Source organism: Zalophus californianus, chromosome 15, assembly GCF_009762305.2.
Source record: "Zalophus californianus isolate mZalCal1 chromosome 15, mZalCal1.pri.v2, whole genome shotgun sequence".
Taxonomy (NCBI): domain Eukaryota; kingdom Metazoa; phylum Chordata; class Mammalia; order Carnivora; family Otariidae; genus Zalophus; species Zalophus californianus.
The window spans coordinates 16,244,535-16,270,767 of NC_045609.1; the positions used below are offsets into that span (position 1 = coordinate 16,244,535).

General features: G+C 45.4%; 1 protein-coding gene across 1 annotated transcript in view; it reads right to left on the reverse strand.

Moving 5' to 3' along the window:
* The window catches only part of DISC1 (DISC1 scaffold protein), a 393,796-nt gene that overhangs the window by 89,572 nt on the left and 277,991 nt on the right, over positions 1-26,233 (reverse strand). The window contains exon 10 of the mRNA XM_027596855.2: positions 2,470-2,530. Coding sequence (XP_027452656.2) covers positions 2,470-2,530 — 61 coding nt within the window. The remainder of the gene's footprint in view (positions 1-2,469; positions 2,531-26,233) is intronic.

Consider the following 26,233-nt stretch of genomic DNA (forward strand, 5'->3'; position numbering starts at 1 on the left):
CCAACTATTTGTTGGATACCCTTACAACTGTTCAGCACCATCAAATCACAGAGGATACATGCTGAACAAGACAGATGTGATCGGCAATACCTCTCATTCAGCATTTTAAAAGCGAAAAGAATTCAGGGCAAGCACATTTCTCAGCCTTGGGGAGTCATGGAAGGCTTCAAGGAGGGGACAGCTAAAGCATGAAGGATGAAAAGATGTAGATGGATGTAGGGCCATCGGGGGCGGAGCTGGGAGCGGCCACTGGGGCGCATGCAAGGGGAATGGTGAGAGCGAGTGTGCCACAAGGAGGACCCTGGCCAGTCTCAGGCCAGAGCATCTGACCCTCCTGAAGGTGACTCCAAATCCCTAGATATTGGGTTGAGCCATAGGAAACCACCATCTTTCCAGATCAACGTGATCTAATATCAATGATTTCACACGGCTCAACCGAATACTGCCCTGGATAACAACCCTTGACCATTTCCGGTCTCAATTAGTTTCTCCACAGGAAAAAACACAGCGGCGTTGGGAAACATGACAGAACCAGCACAAGTGAGTAGGACGGTGGTGGGGTGACGGTGGCAGGGTGATGACGCTGAAGGACACACAGAGGCCACATGGAAGATGCAAGGAGCCACAGTAAGATGTTTGGGCTTTATCCTTAGGATGATGGAGATGACCAAGTTTGTATTTTAAGGTGCTCACTCACGACCACCTGGAGAGTAGAGTGGGAAGGGCGACAAGAGACGGAAAAACATAAAAAGCAGCTATTACGGTGGTTCAGCGAGAGAAGACAGACCCACATGAGCAGAGGGAGTTTGGGCGGGCTCGAGGGCATACAAGAGGCCAGCCTGGCAGGACTGCGGGACCCGGAGCGGGAGGCGAGGGCCCGGGGAGGGAGTGTAGGTGTCACACAGGCCAGGTGCAAGGGCCCGTCCGGCCGGGTGATGGACCGTCCTCCGGGCTGGACACACAGCAGGAGGACCTGGTGTGGGGGGGGAAGGACGAGTCCCGGGCGTGACTGCTCACTCAGTTCCGATGAAGAGGAGAGCGAAGATCAGAAGCAGCAGGAAGCGAAGGGAACGAATATTTGCTGACTGCCCACTCGGTGCGGGCTTTATCTCTGCTATTTAATTAAATGCACACCCCGACTCAAGAAGGCAGGTACCCCTCCTTCAGCTTTATCGCTGGGAGGCTGACGGCAAATGTTCACTGGAGGTTAGGCAGTTGGATAAGCTGCAGAGCCACATTCTCAATGGACGTCTCTCCACCAACCCCTAAGCTCCTTCAACTCAGACCTGCCGACCAGTAACCCCAGTGTGTGCAGTGTGCTGTATGCTGTGTGTGGTGCTTGTGGCTAAGAATGTTAGCTGGAAAAGGTCAACAGGGATATGCTGAAATCTGCCCGAGTACACAGAAGAGAAGGAGAGGATGGACTCAGAGCAGAGCACCTGATCCAGATGAGTATCCTACTTTCTAAGGAGGGGAGACATTTCCTTTAAGGATGCTCATATCTGCGTGCCCTTAGCCCACGCTCTCTACTGACCACCTTTGTCACAGTTCCTCCCTGTATCTAGGGTGCCAGAGGCAGGGGAAACAGCAGTCAATGGTTGGAAGGACTTGCTTTGCAAGCTTTAGAACAAATCCCATAGTACCTTCCCTGCCCCGCAGAGCAGAACTCAGCAAAACAGCATCTCTCAGTATCTCTTAAAGGACAAGCATTTTAGCCAATGGCGTTATCTGAGCCCATAAAGGTTTAAGGCATAGCCTATTTAAAGAGTTATTTAACAATTCCAAAAGAGTAGCAAAACAGTCCATAAAGCTAAATGACTCCCAGGGAAGAAAGTACACATTACATTCTCATACTTGTTTCCTTAATTAGGAACAGATCCTGGTGGCTGGGATTTATTTTCATGAGCACACATCCACAAAAATGAGAAACATCTTGACATGCTGCAACATCCGTAATGTTTCTCAAATCTGAATTCCTAATTGGGTTAAAAAAAAAAAAAAGCAACCGCGAATTTCCACGCTGGTTTTGATTCAGGATTCAAAACAGAACCTAAGATGTGCATTTTTTTTAATATTGTTCCAAAACATGTATAAGCTGGGTCAAAATCCATAAGACCCACTTCAGAAATTAAAAAGAAAAAAAACAGACCAAGGCACAAATTCGGAATTTAACATGGCAAAGAAGATTCATCTTATGGAACATGAAAACTAATTTGTGATCTCCCCCAGACACTTTTAAACATCTTCACCTATTTACCTTTAATAAAGAGGAGAAAAGGACTGGGGGATGTTTATATGGCACCTGCTTGAATCCTGTTACAAAATTCAAAGGATTCCTCTTTGTGTGTTTTTCTTTGTTCACTTATTACAGAAACTGGTGAGCCTTTCTCTTTGCTTTCACTAAATTCTGTCACAGTCAAGAACCGGGGCGCACCATGGAGTCTGTAACGAAGACATTCTTATCCTTACCTACGCAGCTTATCCTCAAGCATTTCCATGTACTTCAGAGCATTTTCCTTCACACCCATTTCTGCAAAACAAAAATCCAAAGTTGAGGCAATTGTACTCAAAGATTGAACAAAACCCAGAAGTGCTCAACTAAAAGCCCAAAACCAAAGGATCGCAGTCAGGCCGATAGTAATGATCGCCTCCTAGGTTTGGAAAGCACGCGAATCCACTGGGGTGGCCACCTGGAGCCAGGTGCTGGAAATGCTGAGAAACACATGGAAACCTGATCCCGACAGAACTTGAGCTCAGTTGCCATCAATGGCTCAGCTTCCAAAGCTGAGAGGTCAGCGGCCCCTAGAGATAAACTCAGAGCCTCGTAATCACCATATGTTGGAGGAATAGATGACTGATCCCCATGGATCAAAGAGGCACTTTACTCATAAAAAGAGATTTGGTCTTTCGTAAGTGACGAAAATGTTGATTTTTTTTCTGTCCTCTTAATATGTTAAAAAAAATCAAAATGTCGGGCACCTGGGTGGCTCCGTCGGTTAAGCGTCTGCCTTCGGCACAGGTCGTGATCCCAGGGTCCAAGGGGAGCCTGCTTCTCCCTCTGCCTCTGCCTCTCTCTCTCTCTGTCTCTCTGTCTCTCATGAATAAATAAATAAAATCTTTTTAAAAAAATCAAAATGTTGATTTGACATTGTCACTTTTTTAAAATAGAGGGAATAAAAGGGACAACTCATGCTGTTTTACTATAGAAATAAACATTTTTATATTAAAGAAAGAGAGAGATTTGGTGCATTCAGGACAAGTCCTGATCCACCCTCTCAAGGTGATCACTGGCAGAAATGGGAATATGAAGTGCCCCGAAGAGCAGGCGGCAGCGGAGAAGTCCCCATCAGATGGTAGCTGTAATGAGAGATGTTGTCACCATTGCTATCACGACTATTATTATCACTATCATGGAGTTTATTCGTGTTTTTATCCCAACCTGTCCTGTCAAAGGTAATTCACGCATTTACACTCTAGAGTTGGAGTGTGTGGAAAGCAGAAGCCAAGCTGCCTCTCTGCCCTGAGCCTCTGCCGAGGGGGCTCTCAGGACCCTATTTTATCACCACGTGCATGGTAGGTGAAGGACAGGGGGGTATATTTGGAACTGGAAAAAGGACCTTGAAATTCCTCGTAGAGATTTATACAGAAATTAAAACAGAAGTTCTGGTTGATCAGTTCATAATGGGTAAAAACAGGAATGTACCCAGGGAAAGCAACTCTTTCAGTTGGTCTCTTAATCTTATGGATTTATGCCAGCCTCATTTACAAGTGAAGTTGTGCTGAGTTTTTTTCTCCAAATAAATTAAATGTTTATTTTTAGCACCTACTGTGCGTTGGGTACTGCGCTAGCATGAGGAGTAAGATGTGGAGATATGGCTCCGTGAAGCGGAGATCTGTTCCCTGGTTCATCCGGCACAAGGACTAAAATTCAGAATGTCTCAACTGGAAGTGCCCTCTTTCACATCCTGTACGTATTTATGTGCCACATTCCGTTCTAAGCCCTTGGGATAAACCCGTGAAAAGAAGATTCCTGCCCAAATGGCCAACAGACACATGAAAAAGTGCTCAAAATCACTCGGCATCAGGGAAATCCAAACCAAATCTCAGTGAGATGCCACCTCACACCAGTCAGAATGGCTAAAATTAACAAGTCAGGAATCGACAGATGTTGGCGAGGATGCGGAGAAAGGGGAACCCTCCTACACACTGTTGGTGGCAATGCAAACTGGTGCGGCCACTCTGGAAAACAGTATGGAGGTTCCTCAAAAAGTTGAAAATAGAGCTACCCTACGACCCAGCATTGCACTACTGGGTATTTACCCCAAAGATAAATGTAGTGATCTCAAGGAGTACATGCACCCCAATGTTTATAGCAGCAATGTTCACAATAGCCAAACTATGGAAAGAGCCAAGATGTCCATCAATGGATGAATGGATAAAGAAGATGTGGTATATATATATACAATGGAATATTATGCCACCATCAAAAAAAAAAAAAAAAAACCCCGAAATCTTGCCATTTGTAACAACATGGATGGAACTAGAGGGTATTATGCTAAGCGAAATAAATCAATCAGAGAAAGACAAGTATCATATGATCTCACTGATATGAGGAATTCTTAATCTCAGGAAACAAACTGAGGGCTGCTGGAGTGGTGGGGGGTGGGAGGGATGGGGTGGCTGGGTGATGGACATTGGGGAGGGTATGTGCTATGGTGAACGCTGTGAATTGTCTAAGACTGTTGAATCACAGACCTGTACCTCTGAAACAAATAATACATTATATGTTAAAAAAAAAAAGAAGATAGTAGGAAGGGAGAAATGAAGGGGGGGGAATTGGAAGGGGAGATGAACCATGAGAGACTATGGACTCTGAGAAACAAACTGAGGGTTCTAGAGGGGAGGGGGGGAAGGGATGGGTTAGCCTGGTGATGGGTATTAAAGAGGGCACATACTGAATGGAGCACTGGGTGTTATACGCAAACAATGAATCATGGAACACTACATCAAAAACTCATGATGTAATGTATAAAGACTAACATAACATAATGAAATAAAATTCTAAAAAAAAACCAAACAAAGAAAAAAGATTCCTGCCTACGTCATGCTTCATTCTGGTAGGGACAGGTAATAAAGAATAAACCTAAGAGTTCCATAGAGTACTAGAAGGTTGTAAGTACTACAAAGCAAGAGAAGGGGATCAGAATGGGGCTGTAGAGTGGTCAGGCATCATTCGGAAGGTGACATTTGAGTAAAAGCATGAGGAGGGTGGGGGAAGCACATGAGCAGCCATCCTGGGAAGAGCAGAGCAGGTGGAAGGACCAACCAGTCTAAAGGTCCTAGGGCAGGAGCACACCTGACCACTCCAGCAACATCTGGAGCAGATGTTTTCTGGGGAAAGAGATGAAGGCAGAGAAGCAGCCCAGCTCCAATCATGCAGGCCACTGTGGCAAACTGTATTTCCAAAACATGGCCACAGTAATATTCTGGGTCCCACACACTATTCCAGAACTTGGCCATTCTCCATCAAGCAGTGAAATCTATTTCCCTCCTCTTCAATCTAAATAGGCTATGACATTACAACTAACAGAGAATGACAGAGAGGATGCTCTTTAGCCTCAGAGGCTAGGGTCCAGCTTCTGCCTGGCTCTTTCTACCGGGAACCCAGCCACCATGTTGTAAGGAAGCCCAAGCCACATGGAGAAGTCATGCGTAAGTGTTCTGGCTGAAGGCACAGGTGAAGCTCTCAGCCAACAGCCAGATATGGGAGTGAGCAAGCTTTCAGAGGACTTGAACCATAGAGTCTGAGGGACCCAGACATCATGAAACAGAGACAAGCCACCTCTGTTGCTCTGGGTCTAAATGCCTGACTCACAGAATTTGTGCACACAATAAATGGCTGTACGTCATTGGGTTTGGGAATGATTTGTTATATAGCTGTAGTTACTAGAAAGCCATGTCAGGATTTTTAGTGCTCTGAAAGAAAAGGGAAAACACTGGAGAAAAAAAGGCGACAAATTGGCTCATGGCTGCTATGGTGAGAATAGACTCTAGGAAGACATGGGATAAGCAGAGAGAAACAGGAAGGTTAGAGCGAAAATCCAGGATGAGGTAGTGGGGACTGAGACCATGGTGACACAGGAGTGGGTGATAAGAGGCAGATTTTAGATATATTTTAAAGATAGAGACAGCAGAAGTTCCTGATGGATTGAATTCAGGTTTATGAAAAAGAGACCCATCAAGAATGACTACAGGGTTTTTGCCCTGAGCCACTGGAAAATAGAGTTGCCATCAGCGGAGATGGGAAGAATGTAGGTGAAACCAGTTTGGGGAGACGAGAAAGAGTTCAATCTTAGACTGGAATTTGCTAAGAGAGTAGAACTGAAATGTTCTCACCAAAAAAAAAAAAAAAAAGGCAAATATATGTGGTGATGGATGTGTTAATTAACCAGATGGACAGGAAGGTGGTTCTTTCACAATGCACACATGTATCAAATCATCACGTTGTATACTTTAAATACCTCACAATTTTATTTGTCAGTTATACCTCCATAAGCTGGAAAAAATAAAAGCAGTTGAGAAGCTTAAAAAGAGTCCAAGTTTGGATCTGATAACTTGGAGTTTATGAGCCACCCGGTGGGGATGTCAAGGACAAAGTTGGATATGTGAGTCAAGAAAAGGTCTGGCATGCAGATGGACAGTTCGAAGACACTGGCGTGTGGAACAACAAGACTAGATGATATCACTCAGGGAGTGAGAGTAACTTAAGAAACCCGTCCGTGGTGATCGTATGTCACTACAATTCTATTGTGATGTTATCTTTCATCCAAAGGACAAAAATGCACAGCACCTTCCTTGAAGGCAAGAAAGCCATAACCTTATGTTTAAAACTAATCCAGATATATTCCATATTAACGATTTTGTTCAGAAATCACTACATACTTGGCTCATCTAAGCATCCGAGGCTCCAGGTAGTGACATGCTGGCCCCACACAAGGGCATCCAGGCAGTTTCCCATGCTTTTCTGCTTGCCTGGAGGCTGCCATCTGACACGGATGCTGCACTGAAATCCTGCCTTCACTGGATCCTGACCCGTCTCCCAGCCAGGAAGCCTAAAATGCCTTGCACGCATATGAACTAGGTTGACTCACAACCTTCCAGCGAAGCCAGGACTACAGATAGGGAGTTTACGTCTTTATCTTCCTAAATGATATATGCCCAAGTTGGGATGCCTGAGTGGCTCAGTTGGTTGATTGTCTGACTCTTGATTTCAGCTCAGGTCATGATCTCAGGGTTATGAGATCGAGCCCCACTCCAGGCTCCGCACTGAGCATGGAGCCTGCTTAAAATTCTCCCTCTCCTTCTGCCACCACCCGCCTCCCCCTCTCTAAAGAAAAAAAGAAATGCCCAAGATGCATTGAGAACAGAACTTATCTTTTCTTCCCTCTTCATCGTCCCTCTGCTTCATTCCTTTCCTAACCTGGTCTTAGAGTGGACACCAAAAGAACAGTAGGGTTATTGAGGCAAGCTTCCAAGAACCGAGGGATGGTGCTGAAGGAAGCCGAATACTCCAGGTCAGCAGGCCTCCTAACTAGAAAAATGCAGAAACACTTCCCCTCCTCTCCATTTGCTAAGGGAATCTTATATCCAGAGTCGGGCAATATTATCAAAATGGAATTCATATAATTAATTTCATGAATCCAATTAAGCAAAAACTGATTGATAATTAAATGCGGTAAATCTGTGAAAACATTTAGCAGAGTGCGTGCTACAAACACAAATCAACGTTACAGGAATTTAGCCCGGGTCCTACTTCATGCCAGGCAGTATATGAGGCACTATTTAAATCTAAAAGAGAGGGACGCCTGGGTGGCTCAGTCGTTAAGTGTCTGCCTTTGGCTCAGGTCATGATCCCAGGGTCCTGGGATTGATGACTTCAGCGGGCTCCCTACTCGGCGGGAAGCATGCTTCTCCCTCTCCCACTCCCCTCACTCACTGTGTCTCTCTCTGTCAAATAAATAAATAAAATCTTGGGGGGCGGAGCAAGATGGGGGAGGAGTAGGAGACCTAGATTTCGTGTGGTCTCAGGAATTCACCTGAATAGGGATCAAACCATTCTGAACACCTACGAACTCAACAGGAGACCGAAGAAGAGAGTAGCAACAACCCTCTGAACAGAGAAGCGACCACTTACTAGAAGGTAGGATGTGCAGAAAAGTGAATCCAAGGCGATATTCGGGAGGATAGGAGGCGGGGGAGGGGGCCTCCGTCGGCCGCTTCTGGCAAGTGCTAGAGCCGTGGAGCACAAAATCGGACCTTTTAGAAGTCAGCCCCGCTGAGGGACGTCGCTGCAGTGGCCAAGCGGGGGATGGACACTCGCGGGACAGTGTGGTCTCAGGACCCTCGGGGTCACAGAAAGACCGGGGGTGCCTGAGTGCGGCAGAGCTCCCAGGGATCGGAGCGGGGAAGCCGGCTGCAGAGACGGAGCCGAGGCGCGGGCTCTCAGCTCGGGGTTGCCATAAACTGTGATCCGCGGCCCAGTCGGGCCACTGCTCCTCCAGCAGGGACCCAACAAGCGGCAGAGCTGGGGAGACTCCTCTTCCTCCCCCGGGGGGAGCGGCGCGGGAGCGCACCGCAGGGATCTGCTGGGTTTGGAGACTCCACACGGGGTCGGGTGCCAGAGATACAAATGCTCAATCACTGGCCGGGTGAGCACGGAGTGCGGCCAGAGACCAGGGGAGACGGGAGTGACTGCTTTTCTCTGGGGGCGGACTGAGGAGCGGGGCCCCGAGTTCTCGGCTCCTCTGGGTGGAGATTGGGAGGCCACCATTTTCACCCTGGTCCTCCAAAGCTGTACCGAGAGCTTGCAGGGAACAAAAGCTCCTGAGAGCAAACCCGAGCAGCCTGCTTAGCCCTGACCGACAAGGGCGGGGCAGTTCTGCCTCCGGCAAAGACATTTGGGAACCACGGCAACGGGGCCCTCCCCCAGAAGATCAGCACAAACAGCCAGCGAGCCAAGACCAAGTTTCCCGATCAAGGAGAACGGCAGAACTCCAGAGCTAAGGGAATACTGCACAAAGAATTCATGGCTTTTTTTTACCATGATTCATTAGTTCATCAAAGTTAATTTTTTTAACTGTTTTTTTTTTATTTTTCTTTTTCCCTTTTTCAACCAACATCTTATCAATCCCTTTTTTAAAAAAAAACATTTTTTATTTTTCATTTTTAGAGTCATATTTTATCCCTTCATAGTAGTTACCCTTATTTTTGGCATATATATATATAAGTTGTACTCTCTTTAAAATTTTGAGATACAGTTTCTTCTAACAGATCAAAATATACCCTAAATCACTAGTGTATGGCTTTGTTCTAGTCTCCTCCCTGATCACATTCTCTCCCTTTTTTCTTTTTTTTTAAAAATCTTCTCCTTTCTTTTTTCAAACAACTTATCTTATCAATTCCTTTTATAAAATCTTTTATAATTTTCATCTTTACATTCATCTTCCATCCCTTCATTGTATCAACCCTTATTTTGTACATATATGTCTTTCTTCCTTTAAAATTTCAGGAGGCACTTTTTTCTAACAGACCAAAATATGCCCAAAATCTAGTGTGTGGCACCGATCTATGCACTAGCCTGACCATATTTGATCATATTCTGCTTTTTTGTATTGTTCTGTTTTAGTTTTTATCTTTTTTTTTCTCCTTCTTTTGTCTTTCTTTCCCTTTCTTTTCCCCTGGTTTCAGGTCTTTTCTGATTTGTATACAGTATATTTGCTGAGGACGTTGTAAACCTGTTAGCATTTTGTTCTCTCATTCATCTATTCTCCTCTGGACAAAATGACAAGACGAAAGAAATCACCTCAGCAAAGAGAACAGAGGTAGTACGGTCAGCCAGGGACCTACTCAATACGGATATTAGTACAATGTCAGACCTAGAGTTCAGAATCATGACTTTAAAGATACTAGCTGGGCTTGAAAAAAGCGTGCAAGTTATTAGAGAAACCCTTTCTGGAGAAATAAAAGAACTAAAATCTAACCAAGTCGAAATCAAAAAAGCTATTGATGAGGTGCAATCAAAAATGGGGGCACTAACTGCTAGGATAAATGAGGCAGAAGAGAGAATCAGTGATATAGAAGACCAAATGATGGAAAATAAAGAGGCTGAGAAAAAGAGAGAAACAACTACAGGATCACGAGGGCAGAATTCGAGAGATAAGTGATACAATAAGATGAAACAACATTAGAATAATTGGGATCCCAGAAGAAGAAGAAAGAGAGAGAGGGGCAGAAGGTATATTGGAGCAAATTATAGCAGAAAACTTCCCTAATGTGAGGAAGGAAACAGGCATCAAAATCCAGGAGGCACAGAGAACCCCTCTCAAAATCAATAATAATAGGTCAACACCCCAACATCTAATAGTAAAACTTACGAGTCTCAGAGACAAAGAGAAAATCCTGAAAGCAGCTCGGGAGAAGAGATATGTAATCTACAATGGTAGAAATATTACATTGGCAACAGACCTATCCACAGAGACCTGGCAGGCCAGAAAGGACTGGCAAGATATCTTCAGAGCCCTAAAGGAGAAAAATATGCAGCCAAGAATACTATATCCAGCTAGGCTGTCGCTGAAAATAGAAGGAGAGATAAAAAGCTTCCAGGACAAACAAAAACTAAAGGAATTTGCAAACACGAACCAGCCCTCCAAGAAATATTGAAAGGGGTCCTCTAAGCAAAGAGAGAGCCTAAAAGCAGCATAAATCAGAAAGGAACACAGACAATATACAGTAACAGTCACCTACAGGCAATACAATGGCACTAAATTCATCCCTTTCAATAGTTACCCTGAATGTAAATGGGCTCAATGCCCCAATCAAAAGACACAGGTTATCACATTGGATTAAAAACAAGACCCATCCATATGCTGTCTGCAGAGGACTCATTTGAGACCCAAAGACACTCCCAGATTGAAAGTGAGGGGGTGGAAAACCATTTACCATGCTAATGGACACCAAAAGAAAGCTGGGGTGGCAATCCTTATATCAGACAAATTAGATTTTAAAACAAAGACTGTAATAAGAGATGAAGAAGGACACTATATCCTACTTAAAGGGTCTATCCAACAAGAAGATCTAACAATTGTAAATATCTATGCCCCTAACATGAGAGCAGCCAATTATATAAGGCAATTAATAACAAAAGCGAAGGAACACATTGACAACAATACAATAAGAGTGGGGGACGTTAACACCCCCCTGAATGAAATGGACAGATCATCTAGGCAAAAGATCAACAAGGAAATAAAGACTTTAAATGACACACTGGACCAAATGGACTTATTCAGAACATTCCATCCCAAAGCAACGGAATACACATTCTTCTCTAGTGCCCATGGGACATTCTCCAGAACTGATCACATCCTAGGTCACAAATAGGTCTCCACCGGTACCAAAAGATTGGGATCATTCCCTGCATATTTTCAGACCACAATGCTTTGCAACTAGAACTCAATCACAAGAGGCAAGTCGGAAAGAACTCAAATACATGGAGGCTAAAGAGCATCCTACTAAAGAATGAATGGGTCAACCAGAAAATTAAAGAAGAATTAAAAAAATTCATGGAAACCAATGAAAATGAAAACACAACTGTTCAAAATCTTTGGGATACAGCAAAGGCAGTCCTGAGAGGAACGTATATAGCAATACAAGCCTTTCTCAAGACACAAGAAAGGTCTCATATACACAACCTAACCCTACACCTAAAGGAGCTAGAGAAAGAACAGCAAAGAAAGCCTAAACCCAGCAGGAGAGGAGAAATAATAAAGATCAGAGCAGAAGTCAATGAACTAGAAACCAAAAGAACAGTAGAACAGATCAACGAAATTAGGAGCTGGTTCTTTGAAAGAATTAACAAGATTGATAAACCCCTGGCCAGACTGATCAAAAAGAAAAGAGAAATGACCCAAATCAACAAAATCATGAATGAAAGAGGAGAGATCACAACCAACACCAAAGAAATACAAACAATTATAAGAACATATTATGAGCAACTCTATGCCAGCAAATTAGATAACCTGGAAGAAATGGGTGCATTCCTAGAGATGTATCAACTACCAAAATTGAACCAGGAAGAAATAGAAAACCTGAATAGACCTATAGCCACTAAGGAAATGGAAGCAGTCATCAAAAATCTCCCAAGAAACAAAAGCCCAGGGCCAGATGGCTTCCCAGGGGAATTCTATCAGACATTTAAAGAAGAATTAATACCTATTCTCCTAAAATTGTTCCAAAAAATGGAAATGGAAGGAAAACTTCCAAACTCATTTTATGAGGCCACCATTACCTTGATCCCCAAACCAGACAAAGACCCCATCAAAAAGGAGAATTACAGACCAATATCCTTGATGAACATGGATGCAAAAATTCTCACCAAAATACTAGCCAATATGATCCAACAGTCCATTAAAAGGATTATTCACCATGACCAAGTGGGATTTATCCCTGGGCTGCAAGGATGGTTCAACATCTGCAAATCAATCAACGTGATACAATACATTAACAAAAGAAAGCACAAGAATCATATGATCCTCGCAATAGATGCAGAAAAAGCATTTGACAAAGTACAGCATCCTTTCTTGATCAAAACTCTTCAGAGTAGAGGGATAGAGGGTACATACCTCAATTATCATAAAAGCCATCTATGAAAAACCTACAGCAAATATCATTCTCAATGGGGAAAAGCTGAGAGCTTTTCCCCTAAGGTCAGGAACGCGGCAGGGATGTCCACTCTCACCACTGGTATTCAACATAGTATTAGAAGTCCTAGCCACAGCAATCCGACAACAAAAAGAAATCAAAGGCATCCAAATCGGCAAAGAGGAAGTCAAACTCTCACTCTTTGCAGATGATATGATACTGTATGTGGAAAACCCAAAAGTCTCCACCCCAAAACTACTAGAACTCATACAGGAATTCAGTCACGTGGCAGGCTATAAAATCAATGCACAGAAATCAGTGGCATTCCTAGACACCAACAACAAGACAGAAGAGAGACAAATCAAGGAGTCGATCCCATTTACAATTGCACCCAAAACCATAAGATACCTAGGAATAAATTTAACCAAAGAGGCAAAGGATCTGTACTCAGAAAACTATAAAATACTCAGGAAAGAAATTGAAGAAGACACAAAGAAATGGAAAAACTTTCCATGCTCATGGATTGGGAGAACCAACATTGTGAAGATGTCCTACCTAGAGCAATCTACACATTCAATGCAATCCCCATCAAAATACCATCCACTTTTTTCAACGAAATGGAACAAATAATCCTAAAATTTGTATGGAACCAGAAGAGACCCCAAATAGCCAGAGGAATATTGAAAAAGAAAAGCAAGCTGGCGGCATCACAATTCTGGACTTCCAGCTCTATTACAAAGCTGTCATCATCAAGACAGTATGGTACTGGCACAAACACAGACACATAGATCAATGGAACAGAATCGAGAGCCCAGAAATGGACCCTCAACTCTATGGTCAACTCATCTTTGACAAAGCAGGAAAGATTGTCCACTGGAAAAAAGACAGTCTCTTCAACAAATGGTGTTGGGAAAATTAGACAGCCACATGCAGAAGAATGAAACTGGACCATTTCCTTACACCACACACAAAAATAGACTCCAAATGGTTGAAAGACCTAAACATGATATAGAAGTCCATCAAAATCCTAAAGGAGAACACAGGCAGCAACCTCTTCGACCTCAGCCGCAGCAACTTCTTCCTAGAAACATCGCCAAAGGCAAGGGAAGCAAGGGCAAAAATGAACTACTGGGACTTCATCAAGATAAAAACCTTTGCACAGCAAAGGAAACAGTCCACAAAACCAAAAGACAACCAACAGAATGGGAGAAAATATTTGCAAATGACATATCAGATAAAGGGCTAGTATCCAAAATCTATAAAGAACTTACCAAACTCAACACCCAAAGAACAAATAATCCAGTCAAGATATGGGCAGAAGACACGAACAGAGATTTTTCCAAAGAAGACATCCAAATGGCCAACAGACACGTGAAAAAGTGCTCAACATCGCTCAGCATCAGGGAAATCCAAATCAAAACCTCAATGAGATACCACCTCACACCTGTCAGAATGGCTAAAATTAACAAATCAGGAAATGACAGATGTTGGCGGGGATGCGGAGAAAGGGGAACCCTCTTACACTGTTGGTGGGAATGCAAGCTGGTGCAACCCCTCTGGAAAATAGTATGGAGGTCCCTCAAACAGTTGAAAATAGAGCTACCATACGATCCAGCAATTGTACTACTGGGTTTTTACCTGAAAGATACAAATGTAGGGATCCGAAGGGGTACGTGCACCCCAATGTTTATAGCAGCAATGTCTACAATAGTCAAACTGTGGAAAGAGCCAAGATGTCCATCGACAGATGAATGGATAAAGAAGAGGTGGTATATATACACAATGGAATATTATGCAGCCATCAAAAGGAATGAGATCTTGCCATATGCAATGACATGGATGGAACTGGAGGGTGTTATGCTAAGTGAAATAAGTCAATCAGAGAAAGACATGTATCATATGACCTCACTGATAGGAGGAATTCTTAATCTCAGGAATCAAACTGAGGGTTGCTGGAGTGGGTGGGCGGTGGGAGGGATGGGGTGGCTGGGTGATAGACATTGGGGAGGGTGTGTGCTATGGTGAGCGCTGTGAATTGTGCAAGACTGGTGAATCACAGATCTGTACCTCTGAAACAAATAATGCAACATATGTTAATAAAAAAAAGAAGAAAATAGCAGGAGGGGAAGAATGAAGGGGAATAAGTCAGAGGGGGAGACGAACCAGGAGAGACGATGGACTCTGAAAAACAAACTGAGGGTTCTAGAGGGGAGGGGGGTGGGGGGATGGGTTAGCCTGGTGATGGGTATTAAAGAGGGCACATTCTGCATGGAGCACTGGGTGTTATGCACAAACAATGGAACACTACATCAAAAACTAATGACGTAATGTATGGTGATTAACATAACAATAAAAAATTTAAAAATAAAGAAAGAAAATCTTAAAAAAATAAATAAATCTAAAAGAGACACGGCTTCAAGGGACACAGAGAGAGCTGTGGGGCCACACTCAAACACTGATGTCTCCCTGGCTCCCACTGCAACATTGTCCATGCATCTTCAATCCACAGATGCCGCCATGAGTCTGATGAAAAAACACTACCAATTTACCCAGCAATATCCTTTTCAGCGTAAACAAGGAAGGTAAAAGAATGTTAAGGTAAAAGAATGTTAAGGTCTAAATAGGTTCTAGTGCATTATATCCTTTGTTTGCATCATAAAAGGATAGCAATACTTGTCATGAAAATAGTACAGGAAATGAGCAACACCCAGGCTGACTCGTTATCAGATTGAATGAAGCAGTGACTACGAAGAGCTTCAGCCCCACCATCTTCCATCAACGACCGCATCATGAGATCAGTACAATACCATCTCAAATTTGACAATGGAAGCCAAAGGGACCCCATCAGTCTAGCATTAATCACAAATTTTGTCTAACATTGGCCATTTTCTTGGAACTTTCCAGTGATATAGTAATTCTAGTAACATAAGGCTTGGCCTCACTTTACAAAAATAAGTCATCAACTTTCAAAGATCATTATTCAAGGATGAATTTTGATACAAGTAACTCCCATTAGTAAAATCCTCCAAAAGGAAGATGTGAAAGGCAAAGGAGAAATTGCAGAATTCTGAGAAATTTTCAAACATCTAAAGTATTATTCTTCTATTGGAGTGAATAAAAGAATTCCTATTTATTGGAGTCGTTAAACCATGCATGGAGATGGAGTAGTAACAGAGCTAACAAAGACCCAGGGAAGTCAACAACACAGAAAAATGGACTTGCAACTTGTTTGTCTTGATATGTGGGGTGGACTAGTATTGTCTAGGACCTCAGAAGATGGTGAATCCATGATATGAAGTGCTACACAAATCAACTTGTACACCAGAAGGCAAGAGGGAAACACCAGGCATGAGTCCTACTGATACCAGAGTCATCTTGTCACACTGGAAATTCACTAAGCAGAAAACATGCCAAGGTAATGATATCAATGACATTTCACTGAACCCATCCTGTGTGTCAAGTACTGTTCTAAACACCTTGTTCTAAATGCTAAACAATGACAGTGTCCACGAAGCAGCTCTATTATTCTCATTTTATCTGGATGACACAGAGGGGCAGCAAGGACCAAAGTCACACAGTCAGTGAGGGATCATCCTAGAGGCCATTGTTTTGGAACCCATGACTCCCATTTTAAATAACACAGGGGCTCAGAAAATGCACATTAAATAAATGCATGTGAAATTTTAGCCACCAACAAAATGAAGCTGGTGTTCAGAGAGAGAGTAAATTAAGGAGAGACCAAAGACTTCTGTAAAAAGTCAGAGTTGCAAAGAGCGTGGACAATTGCAAAGAACAGCCATTAACAAATGGAAACCTGATTGTATGTAAATTGTAGGGAAGAATGCTAACATATTTGCCTAAAATAAATTACCATTGTGTAGTGTGTGTGTGTGTGTGTGTGTGTGTGTGTGCGTGCGTGTAAAGGGTATAGTCCAGGTGGTTTCATAGTAGGTTGCATGAGAAAATGATTGATTAATTCTCTGAGGCTCATACTCATGTTGGTTCACTCCTAATAATAAGACATCGTGTGGTTTTACAAACAGATTTTTATCTGCATATATATATTTGTTTGTTTACAGCATTTTCTGTTACCACTATGCATGGTGGTGTCATTTTAATAGAATCTCAAGCGGGGTTCCTGAGTTAAGCTGGAGACAATCCTTCCTGGGCTTTCGACTGGTCATTGTCAATTCCTTGGGGTTGGAACCAAATGAACACACCATCACTAAATTAACCATGGCTTCACTTGCCATTGGCAGGTCATGATTCAGCATGGTGTTGGTAATTTCTCTCTCTCCTTTCCTCTGATGCTGATAAGAGATTTGCAGAGAAAAGAAAAATGGCCAGATACAGATCTGACAGAATTAATTAAACGGCACCAAGAGCAGGCTTCTTTTTAGGGATGTGCCTGACTCTCATTCTTATATCCATCTCGCGTTTCGTAACACGTACCGTGTGCCCCGTTGTGCATTGGGCCCTGCAGCTGCAGACATGAATCAGACGCTGCCCTTAGCCTGAAAAACACCAGGTTTGGCGACAGAAGACGGTCACATAAATGCATGATGAATAAAAGCAACGAGCTGAGTTCAGTGATTGAAACTTAAAGCTGCAGTCCATTCTGGGAGCGTCGCAGAAGAGATTCCGCCCAGCTCGAGGGGGTTAAAAATGGACTTCCTGAGGAAGTGAATGGAGTAGCACTCTTGAAGGATTTTCCACGCTGGCTGAAGACGGAGGAGGCATGGGTAATCCGAAACAGCAGTTGCACATAAAATAAGATTTGTGTTTTCAAATATCGGGCATTTAATGTCATATTATTTTACCCTCTCAATAATTTCAGAATCATTTTTCCCCCTCAACTTACATTAAGATTAGTCGATGCAGGGCAGGATCCCACACCAAAGGAAGGCAGGGTGCCTGCAGGACATCCACCAGGGTCACAGCCACAACTGGAACTGGACGTCCAGATGTTCTCCTTTGGGGGATCTGCATAAGAATGCTGTGTTACAATAACCTCACGCTGGCAGAGGCACCCGGAGGTCAGAGGGTGGAAAGGCTTTTTCAGAACTGGAGCATCATCATGACTCCATTGCCCACAAAGAAAGTAAAACTAATTATTCTGAACCACGTTTATGCTTCGCTTGTGCTGTTTTGCCCCGAGTGCTGGTGTGCGGCAATGGCTGTCCCACGAGGTGCCTCGTGGCTGCCTCAGGGAGCCCCGCCCTACTGTCCTTGAACCCAGAGCACATCTCAGGGACTTGTCGTTCTTGATACTCATGTCTGTAGAAGCCACACCTGCTTGGATGGGAAGAGATGGTGGGCAGGTGGGAAGGAGGGATTTTAGAAATGAGTAGGTAAGCCCCACTAGGCTTAAAAATGTTTCATCTATAGTAAGTGATTCCAGTCCATAAATGATAAAGCCCGAGTTCCAATTTCACCTGCTGTGCTTGTCATGTGTTAATTGGGTATCATCTGATACAGTAATTCTCACTTTCCTAATCCAGACCTGCTCCTACATGCAATCTCCCGGTGCCCTTGAAGCACACAGCCTAATAAATCAGCACAATTCAGTGGCAAGAAGAAAAACCAAATATGCATGGTATGGAAAGCAGGTCAGAAAAAAAGCTAATGCTATCAGTCCTGAGCAGCCTCACACCACAGCCCCGACGCACGTGTCCTCGCCAGCCAAATGTTTCCAGCGAATGGAAAGGCAAGCTCCCTCTCCCCAGCTCTCCCTGAAGACAGCAGCAGGCTCAGGTTTGCCTTCTTGCTTTCCAGCACATGTAACTGAAACACTTGAGGGGCGCCTGGGTGGCTCAGTCGGTTGAGCATCGGACTCTTGCTTTGGGCTTAGGACCTGGTCTCAGCTCAGGTCATGGTCTCAGGGTTGTGAGATCAAGCCCAGCATCAGCTGCCTGCTCAGTGCTCTGCCCCGCCCCCCTGCTCACACGCATGCGCACCCGCTCTCTCATTCTCTCTCAAATAAATAAAAAGATCTTTTTAAAAAAATAACTGAAAGAGTTGTGACCTGAAGATCCATTTACAATATTTTAAAAATTGCTTAAAATGTCTATTTATTTACATTGGCTAAGTAGTATACATTTGAGAATATATACTTTTATTCTTTACTTCTTTCTCCTTACTCCCCTCAAACATGCACACACCACACACACAGACCCACACACATGATTTACTTCTCTTCTTTTTAACAGAACAAGGAATGGAATGTGGGGCTTGGTTTTTAAAATGGAATACTATTTTCTTAAACAATATGTGTTTAAAAAAAAAAAAAAAGCCCAAATCCTCATTTGATCTTCTTAAGCTAAGGAAAGTGAGCTCACGAGGTGTTAGCATGATGCATCCATGCGGGTTCATTATCTCATTTACAATAACTCCCTAAATCCCTTTTGGGGATAAGGAGACTGAGGTTGAGGGGAGTTCATTCAAGGGGTAAATAAAAAATTCAGACCCAGTTCAGTTTTATGGCAAAGTCTATGTATTCTCAAATACATAATCCTGCTGCCCAATTGTCATGAAACGTAACTGACGAATTTCACTGAAGGCATTGTATATTTCACAGAAGGAAAGAATTTACTTTTCCCTTAACTGTTAAAGGCTTGAAACTGGCATCTCTCTATTGGACACGAGAGCACCCGAGGTCTGACCTCAGTTACTGCCCTTGGAAGAGAGATCCTGGAGCGCGGCAGGACAACTCTGAATGTCCTCCAGGGCAGGAAGGGCAACCATCTGAAGCTAATCAGATCCCCAGCTACATGGGGTCTCCATGTTGGATGGGCCCCTCTGAGCTGTCTTGGGAAGTAACTAAGCAGGCAGCGCAGTTATAGCCCGCTCCTTGCACCCAGCAGATTTTGGCACGGCGAAAGACTTTAACATCACCAACTGCTCTGCTTCTCAGTCCTACAGGATATCAACCCATGCTAACCACCTCCAGCAGAGGGAATATCTGCCCAACACCCTTCCCTTTGGAGGTGCTAATCATCCCCAACCCAGCCCCTTGCCAGCACAGCCTGGCACCCACTGTCTTCTTGGCAGAGTCTTTCCCGGATAGAGGAGACATTCATACGAACCAGCTGGCTCCTCGCTCCAGAGTTTTCAAACGTGCATGAACTGAGGAGGACCTTCCCTCTCCAGTGCCAGTGCTGACAAATGGCTGGGAGCTGCCTACAACCACAGTTCAGTCAGAGCGTGAGCCGAAGCTGACACAGCTTCACGGAGAAGACCGAGCCCCTGGGCTCAGCACCCCACTGCCCTCCCGGCCCCACCTTCCTTGTGGTGACTTGAGCCAATACAGTGCCTCTTCTGACTCTTGAGGCTCATACCTCTGCTCTGACCGTTTCCTCTGCCTAGAATACCCTCCTCAAAAGTTTTCTGCCTTCCTACCCACCAAGGTCCTGTCTGGGCTACAAGACCCCACTTTCTTGCCCTGCGCCCCCTCTTCCCAGGGTGCTCTCACTTCTTCCGGGCTTCTGCAGACCTTCCAGACCTTCCTGTAGCCATCAAGTTCATGTAGGACATGGCTGACCCTCCCTGCGCAAGTTCTATCACCTTTGAACACTTTGTGCCTAGCCCAGTCCTGGGCTCAGGGAAGGTGCCCAGTATGTTTTTCAATACCAGCTACAGGCCAGCCCCCGGGGAAGCCACAATGAGGACCACACGGTCTCTGTTCTCAGGGGACTGACAACCTGATAAGGAGACGGAAATCAGAACAGATGATCAGGGTGCCAAGTGCCTGAGGTCATCAAAGAATGACTCGCTGGAGGGTGCAGGAGAGACGTAAATGCGACCGAGGCGAAGGGGAGAGGCAGGGCCATGTGGGCTCCTGGAACAAAGGACCTGTGACCTGAGAGAGAAATGAATCTATGAACACGCTTCAGTTTCTATTACAAACAAAACAAAGCACACAGAAGACGAGAGGGGGAGGTATGGTGGGGAATGAAATAAAGACAGAAGGTTGCAAAACTCCCATCTTTAAACACCAAGTCCTCAGCCACGCTTCCCGCAACACAGAGGCGTCAACCTCCTGCTCATCGGTGCTCCTCAGGCTACTTGGTGGGCTCTTGAACAGTGCCAATCCCCAATGACCCTGGGCTATGTGGGGACGACACAGACTAGCCGAAGCTCTTGCGGGCTGTGACAATGTCTGAAAGTGAACTGGCTTTTGTTTTTTTCTACATAAAAAGCCAGCTAGTAGTCACCGTTGCCAAGTGATCCCTCTGCTTGGGGTGAACAACGTGGGGTCTGATTCTATTCAAGGCCCCAAACGAAGGGCAAGCCTTTCCCAAGCAGTAGACCAGACCTCCCTCCAAGACAGGAGACCAGCACACTCAGCCCGGAGGATCTCAGCATCCCCAGCCTCTCCCCACTGGGCACCGAAAGGGACAAGTAGATGCAGGCGTAGCAATAAGACACCCCAAGAAGACAAAATACCTGTGAATTGAAAATCTAAGATCCTACCTGTAGTTTTCTTGTTGATGTATTTTCTCAACCCTTATACAGAAGTGTGGGGAAAGGCCAGATGGGTCACACTGAGGCACCTAGTCAGATGGGAACGATTTTCCATTTGGGAACAATTTCACAAGAGTATGAGGTTAGCCGGCTATGAGGTTCCTTCCTCCTAGTGACAATCCCCCAACACACACACACACACACACACACACGTGTGCACACACGTACACAGTGCTCACATCCAGGCACTTGCTGTCACCCCCATGTGGCCCCACGACTAGGCCACACATGACCGGGCACCTGCTGCTTGTGGACCAAGTCCTCAGAGAGGCCAAATGCAAACCAGTGTGCCTCCTTCTCCTTCCACACACGGCCCACGCAGGCACGGGCCATCGAGCCAGCATGTTGAAAAAGCTAACAGAGAAAAAATATGAATAGCTTGCACACCTGCTTAATCGGGACAAACCCATGCCAGGTGGGAAAGACCACACAATATAAAACCTGAATGATTCAAGCCTCAGCACAAAGGGGTGGACAGAGGTTGGACACGCAAGCTAGGGTGTCCGTAGCCTTGTACGTGCAGCACTTACGGTGAGGGACGACAGAGAGGGCAAAGAAGGGGGGCGGCCCTTGGGCGGGGGCTGGGGGGCCGTGGCCATCTGCCCTGCAGAAGGTCCCTGCACAGAATCTGAGGCATCCAAGGATTCTAAATCCATACCTCGTCTCTAACCATTAAGAAGTTGCATTTGCCGGGGCGCCTGGGTGGCTCAGTCGGTTAAGCGACTGCCTTCAGCTCAGGTCATGATCCTGGAGTCCCCGGATCGAGTCCCACATCAGGCTCCCTGCTCAGCAGAGAGTCTGCTTCTCCCTCTGACCCTTCCCCCTCTCATGTGCTCTCTCTCTCTTTCTCATTCTCGCTCTCTCAAATAAACAAAATAAATAAAATCTTTAAAAAAAAAGAAGTTATGTTTGCCAAGGGTATTACTCATGTTTTTAGTTTGTATATATATTTTTTAGTTTGTGACTATTTAATTAAGTAACTTTTTAATTGAAATATAGTTGACATACAATGTCCTAGATATAAGTTTCAGGCACACAACACAGTGATTCAACAATTCTGTACATCATGACCCTTGCTGATCCTAGAAGGACTGCCCCTTCCCGGGCTCGCCAATTCCTAGAGATAGTCAACACCTTGCCTGAGAGTAAGACTTTGGTATGAAAACTAACCAATCCAGAGCCCACCTCCTTCATCCAGCTCATTCTGGCCATGATCCTCCTGCCCTTATCACCCAGGGCCAGGTACCAGACAACTAGGGGTAGCCCTATGCCCAAGGGCCCCGAAATTATTCAAATCAGCCTGCATGCCCTGCCGCACCTGTTCCTGCCCCCTCACAATAAAGGCTCTTGCCCACGTTTTCTCCTTGATCCCTCTGCCTCCTGACTGAGCCCAGCACTTCCCCATGTGGCCCCCATGATGTGGCATGTCCCTCCCCTTGGGACCTGTGAGCTACAAAATCTCTTTTCAAGGGCAGTCATCTCCTGATCTGTTGGCCCTGCCATACCTGAATAATAATAAAACCTATACTTGAACACCCCAACTTAGGACAATAGAACATGCTACATTCAGCCATTGACCAGATGGATTTATGACTCTCAGTATATGTGCCTCGTGCTGTATCTCTGCCCCAGCCCTACAGGTATTGGTGATGCACCCGCTCTCACCCACACATGCCATTAATTCTATAATGGACAAGGGAAAAGAAAGAGACAAGCCTTATCAGCAATGAACACGACATTATGAAAGAGCTGAATTTCAGCCTTATCAAAACAGCCTCCAGGGAACAGAATCCTTGCTCTTGCACAGCCCGGACAACAATGTGTGGTAGGAGTCTCCCGGGCGGCCCCGTGCCAGGAGAGGCATCGGGGACGAGGCCAGGTTGGGCGCTCATCACGAGGGTGGTAGGGCCAAGAGTGCCCAGCCCGGCTGTGCTTCTGAGGGTCTGACATGGTGCCCTGAACAGAGGTTTGGCACATCTGGTCGTTGTATTTTCTATTTCCCCTTAGCAGAGAAGGCTGGCTGCGGAATTCTGTGGAAACTATTAGTATTGTCTTCGCCAGGGCTACTCAGCTGGGGCCCCCAGCAGGCAAGCAGCCTGAGATTCCCCACCTTTCTACGATGGCCCTTCTCATGACAGAAAGGCCACAAAACCTTGCTTAACACCCTGTGCTGGCTTCCCTTTGCCCTGGGAACCAAATCTAAACCTCTCCACGAACGCTGCATGGTCAGTCCCCTATCTCCCCACCCACACCTCACCCCCCGGCCCCCGGGCCTGGCCTCACCCTCTTCACACCAGGCTCTTGCCCCTCCCTGCTCCTTGGGCAGAGCTGCTTTTCTTGTCCTTCAGCTTCAGCTTCAATGTTAACTCCTTAGAGGGTGCTTCCCACCCCAATTATTTTCTCTCTGATCCTTGATTGTTGCCTTCACAGGCCTTACAACATCTAGTACTTATTTTATTTATGGGTTCATATCCCTTTCAAGTTTCAGGAGAACAGCTCCCCCATGGTGCGTTCCCCTATGCGTCTGTCAGATTATCTGTTAGCTCTGTTACAACGTGTGTCTGATTTCGCATTCCTGGCGTTGCTGCTGAGTCTCACTACTGCTTCATAAAGCAGAGAATGGCACATGGGGAAACATCCTGACCATGAGCACGGGCGGTGGGCAACCTGGCATCCCTGGGGAAAATGAGGGCCAGCTGTGGGCTATGCGTTAGGAGGCATAAGGGGTCACTGGTGCCTTAGAGGCTCAACTCCAGTGGGAACACTCAGCACTACCCAGGTGCAAGGCATCTCCAACTCACACCCTAAGGGTACAGAGCAGCTTGATATAGGAATACATGTGAGAGCAGAAGGTTTTGTGCCAACTCTGAACATGAGAATGGGGACTCGGGACTGTGGGTGACCTGTTCTCATGGGTGCCTAGGTGAGCAGGGCGTGTAAGTCAGGGGTCTGCACCCACTGCTAAGGCCAGCATCTTAATCGGCTCCCACCTGCTGTCTGCAGTGGGCATGGCAGAGACAGGGGAACATGTTGGCTGGAAAGCAGACGAAAGAATGTTGAAACTCCCCACTGTGACTCACAGTGCAAGCTGGCCCCTCATTGCAATTGGGAACGTAATGCACCAAATGTTGAGGCTAAATCTCATTTTCTGTCTTTGACTCTGGAAATTGTATTTGGGGTAAAGCTAATGTGAAAACTGAGTGTATTAAAACAAAGTATAATAATAACATGGGGCATCCTAACAGCTTACAACAAACATCTTCCTTCATTCCTTCCTCCCTCCCTCCCTCCCTCCCTCTCTCTTTCCCTCCCTCCCTCCCTCTTTCCCCCTCAAACACACCCTAAAGAGCACAAGATCCATGAGAATTTAAAAATAGCCTAACATGGATTTCAAGTAGAGTAAACTAAATGAGTCCAATTTTCTATGCCTTTCATTTTAAATTATGCGCTAAATGTCTAGAAGCATGAGATGTAAGTGAGGAGGATGGGACGTTTAAAATCTAATTTTCAAAAATTGGGTCCTAAAGCAGAACAGTGAAAATGCATTTACACATATAATTGTGCCTGCAAATCAATACTGGCAGAACAAGTGCCCTTTTGGCTGGTGAGATCGCCTGGCCTGGGCACACCAAGTCCCAGGAAGCCAATTCACCAGTTTGGTGGGTACGCACGGAGCCCCTGCGAGGTACCAGCTGGTGTGCACTAGGTGCTGGAGTAGACTGCATGCTCCAGCCCATGGCCTCAAGCACCTCAAGGACTAGTGAGGGAATGGCAGGCAGGGCTAAAGAGGTCTTTAGCACACACTGGGGGAGAGGAGAGAGGCCAAGACAGAAGAACTCGTGAGCACAGGCGCTTCCCACAGTGGAGATGGGTAGAGGTCGGGGAGGTGTCACGGGAGAGGACAACAGCTAAGCTGAAACCCAAGCGCTGTGCAAGGAACAGGACAGGCAGCGGGGCAGAGTGACCAGGGGCAAGGACCCACTGCGCTGGCTTGGCGGTAAAAGGAGAAAGGGCTCATTGGGGAAACTGAATGTTCAGGCTGGCTGAAGATTCATGAGTGAAGAAGGAGGCAGGGGGTGAGGGGTGTGGCAAGAAAGGAGGGTGGAGAGAGGAAGCAGAGACGTGTCAGGAAGGGCCTCATAAGTCCCTGTGGGAATATGGGTTTCATCCTACAAAGGGGAGCCATTAAGGGTTCTACAGAGGAGCATGACTTGGCAGCTTCCTTGTCCATGAAAACACTCACTTTCTCTTTCTCTGTCTCTGTCTCTCGAATAAGTAAATAAATCTTTTTCTTAAGATTTTATTTATTTAACTGACAGAGAGACAGCGAGAGAGGGAACACAAGCAGGGGGAGTGGGAGGGGGAGCCCGATGTGGGGCTCGATCCCAGGACCCCGGGATCATGACCTGAGCTGAAGGCAGATGCTTAACGACTGAGCCACCCAGGCGCCCATAAATAAATACTTAAAAAAAAAAAAAAGACAATGTGTGTATCAAGGAGGGCTGCCATCTTAAACAGGGTGATTAGGGGAGCCCTCCCTGAGACAGTTCAACAAGGCAATGGAGGTGAGACCACACAAGCAGTAAAACAGAAAGAATCCAGCCTAATGCCAGGTCTTTGGGGTGGTGGGTTGGCAATAGAGAACCCCAGACAAAGAAAAGAAAGATTTGCGAGGGAAGAAAATTAGCTCACTCTGTAACAGGTAGGATTAGACATGTCTTTGAGATACCCAAGTAGAGTTGCCCAACTGAAGGTGGTCGTGAGGGGAAGGAATTCAGCAAGGTGGAGAACAGGGATCCGCTGTCCTTTGCATGGTGCTAAAGCTCTGAGAGTAGATAAGACCATTCAGGATGGATGTACTCCTTTCCCACAGCTGCTGCAACAAATCGCTACAAAGTTACCAGCTGAAAGCAACACAAAAATGTATTATCTCACAGTTCTGTAGCCAGAATGTCTAGCACAGCATGGCTCAGCTGGTTCCCGGCTCAGGGCCTCACAGGATGAAATCAAGGTT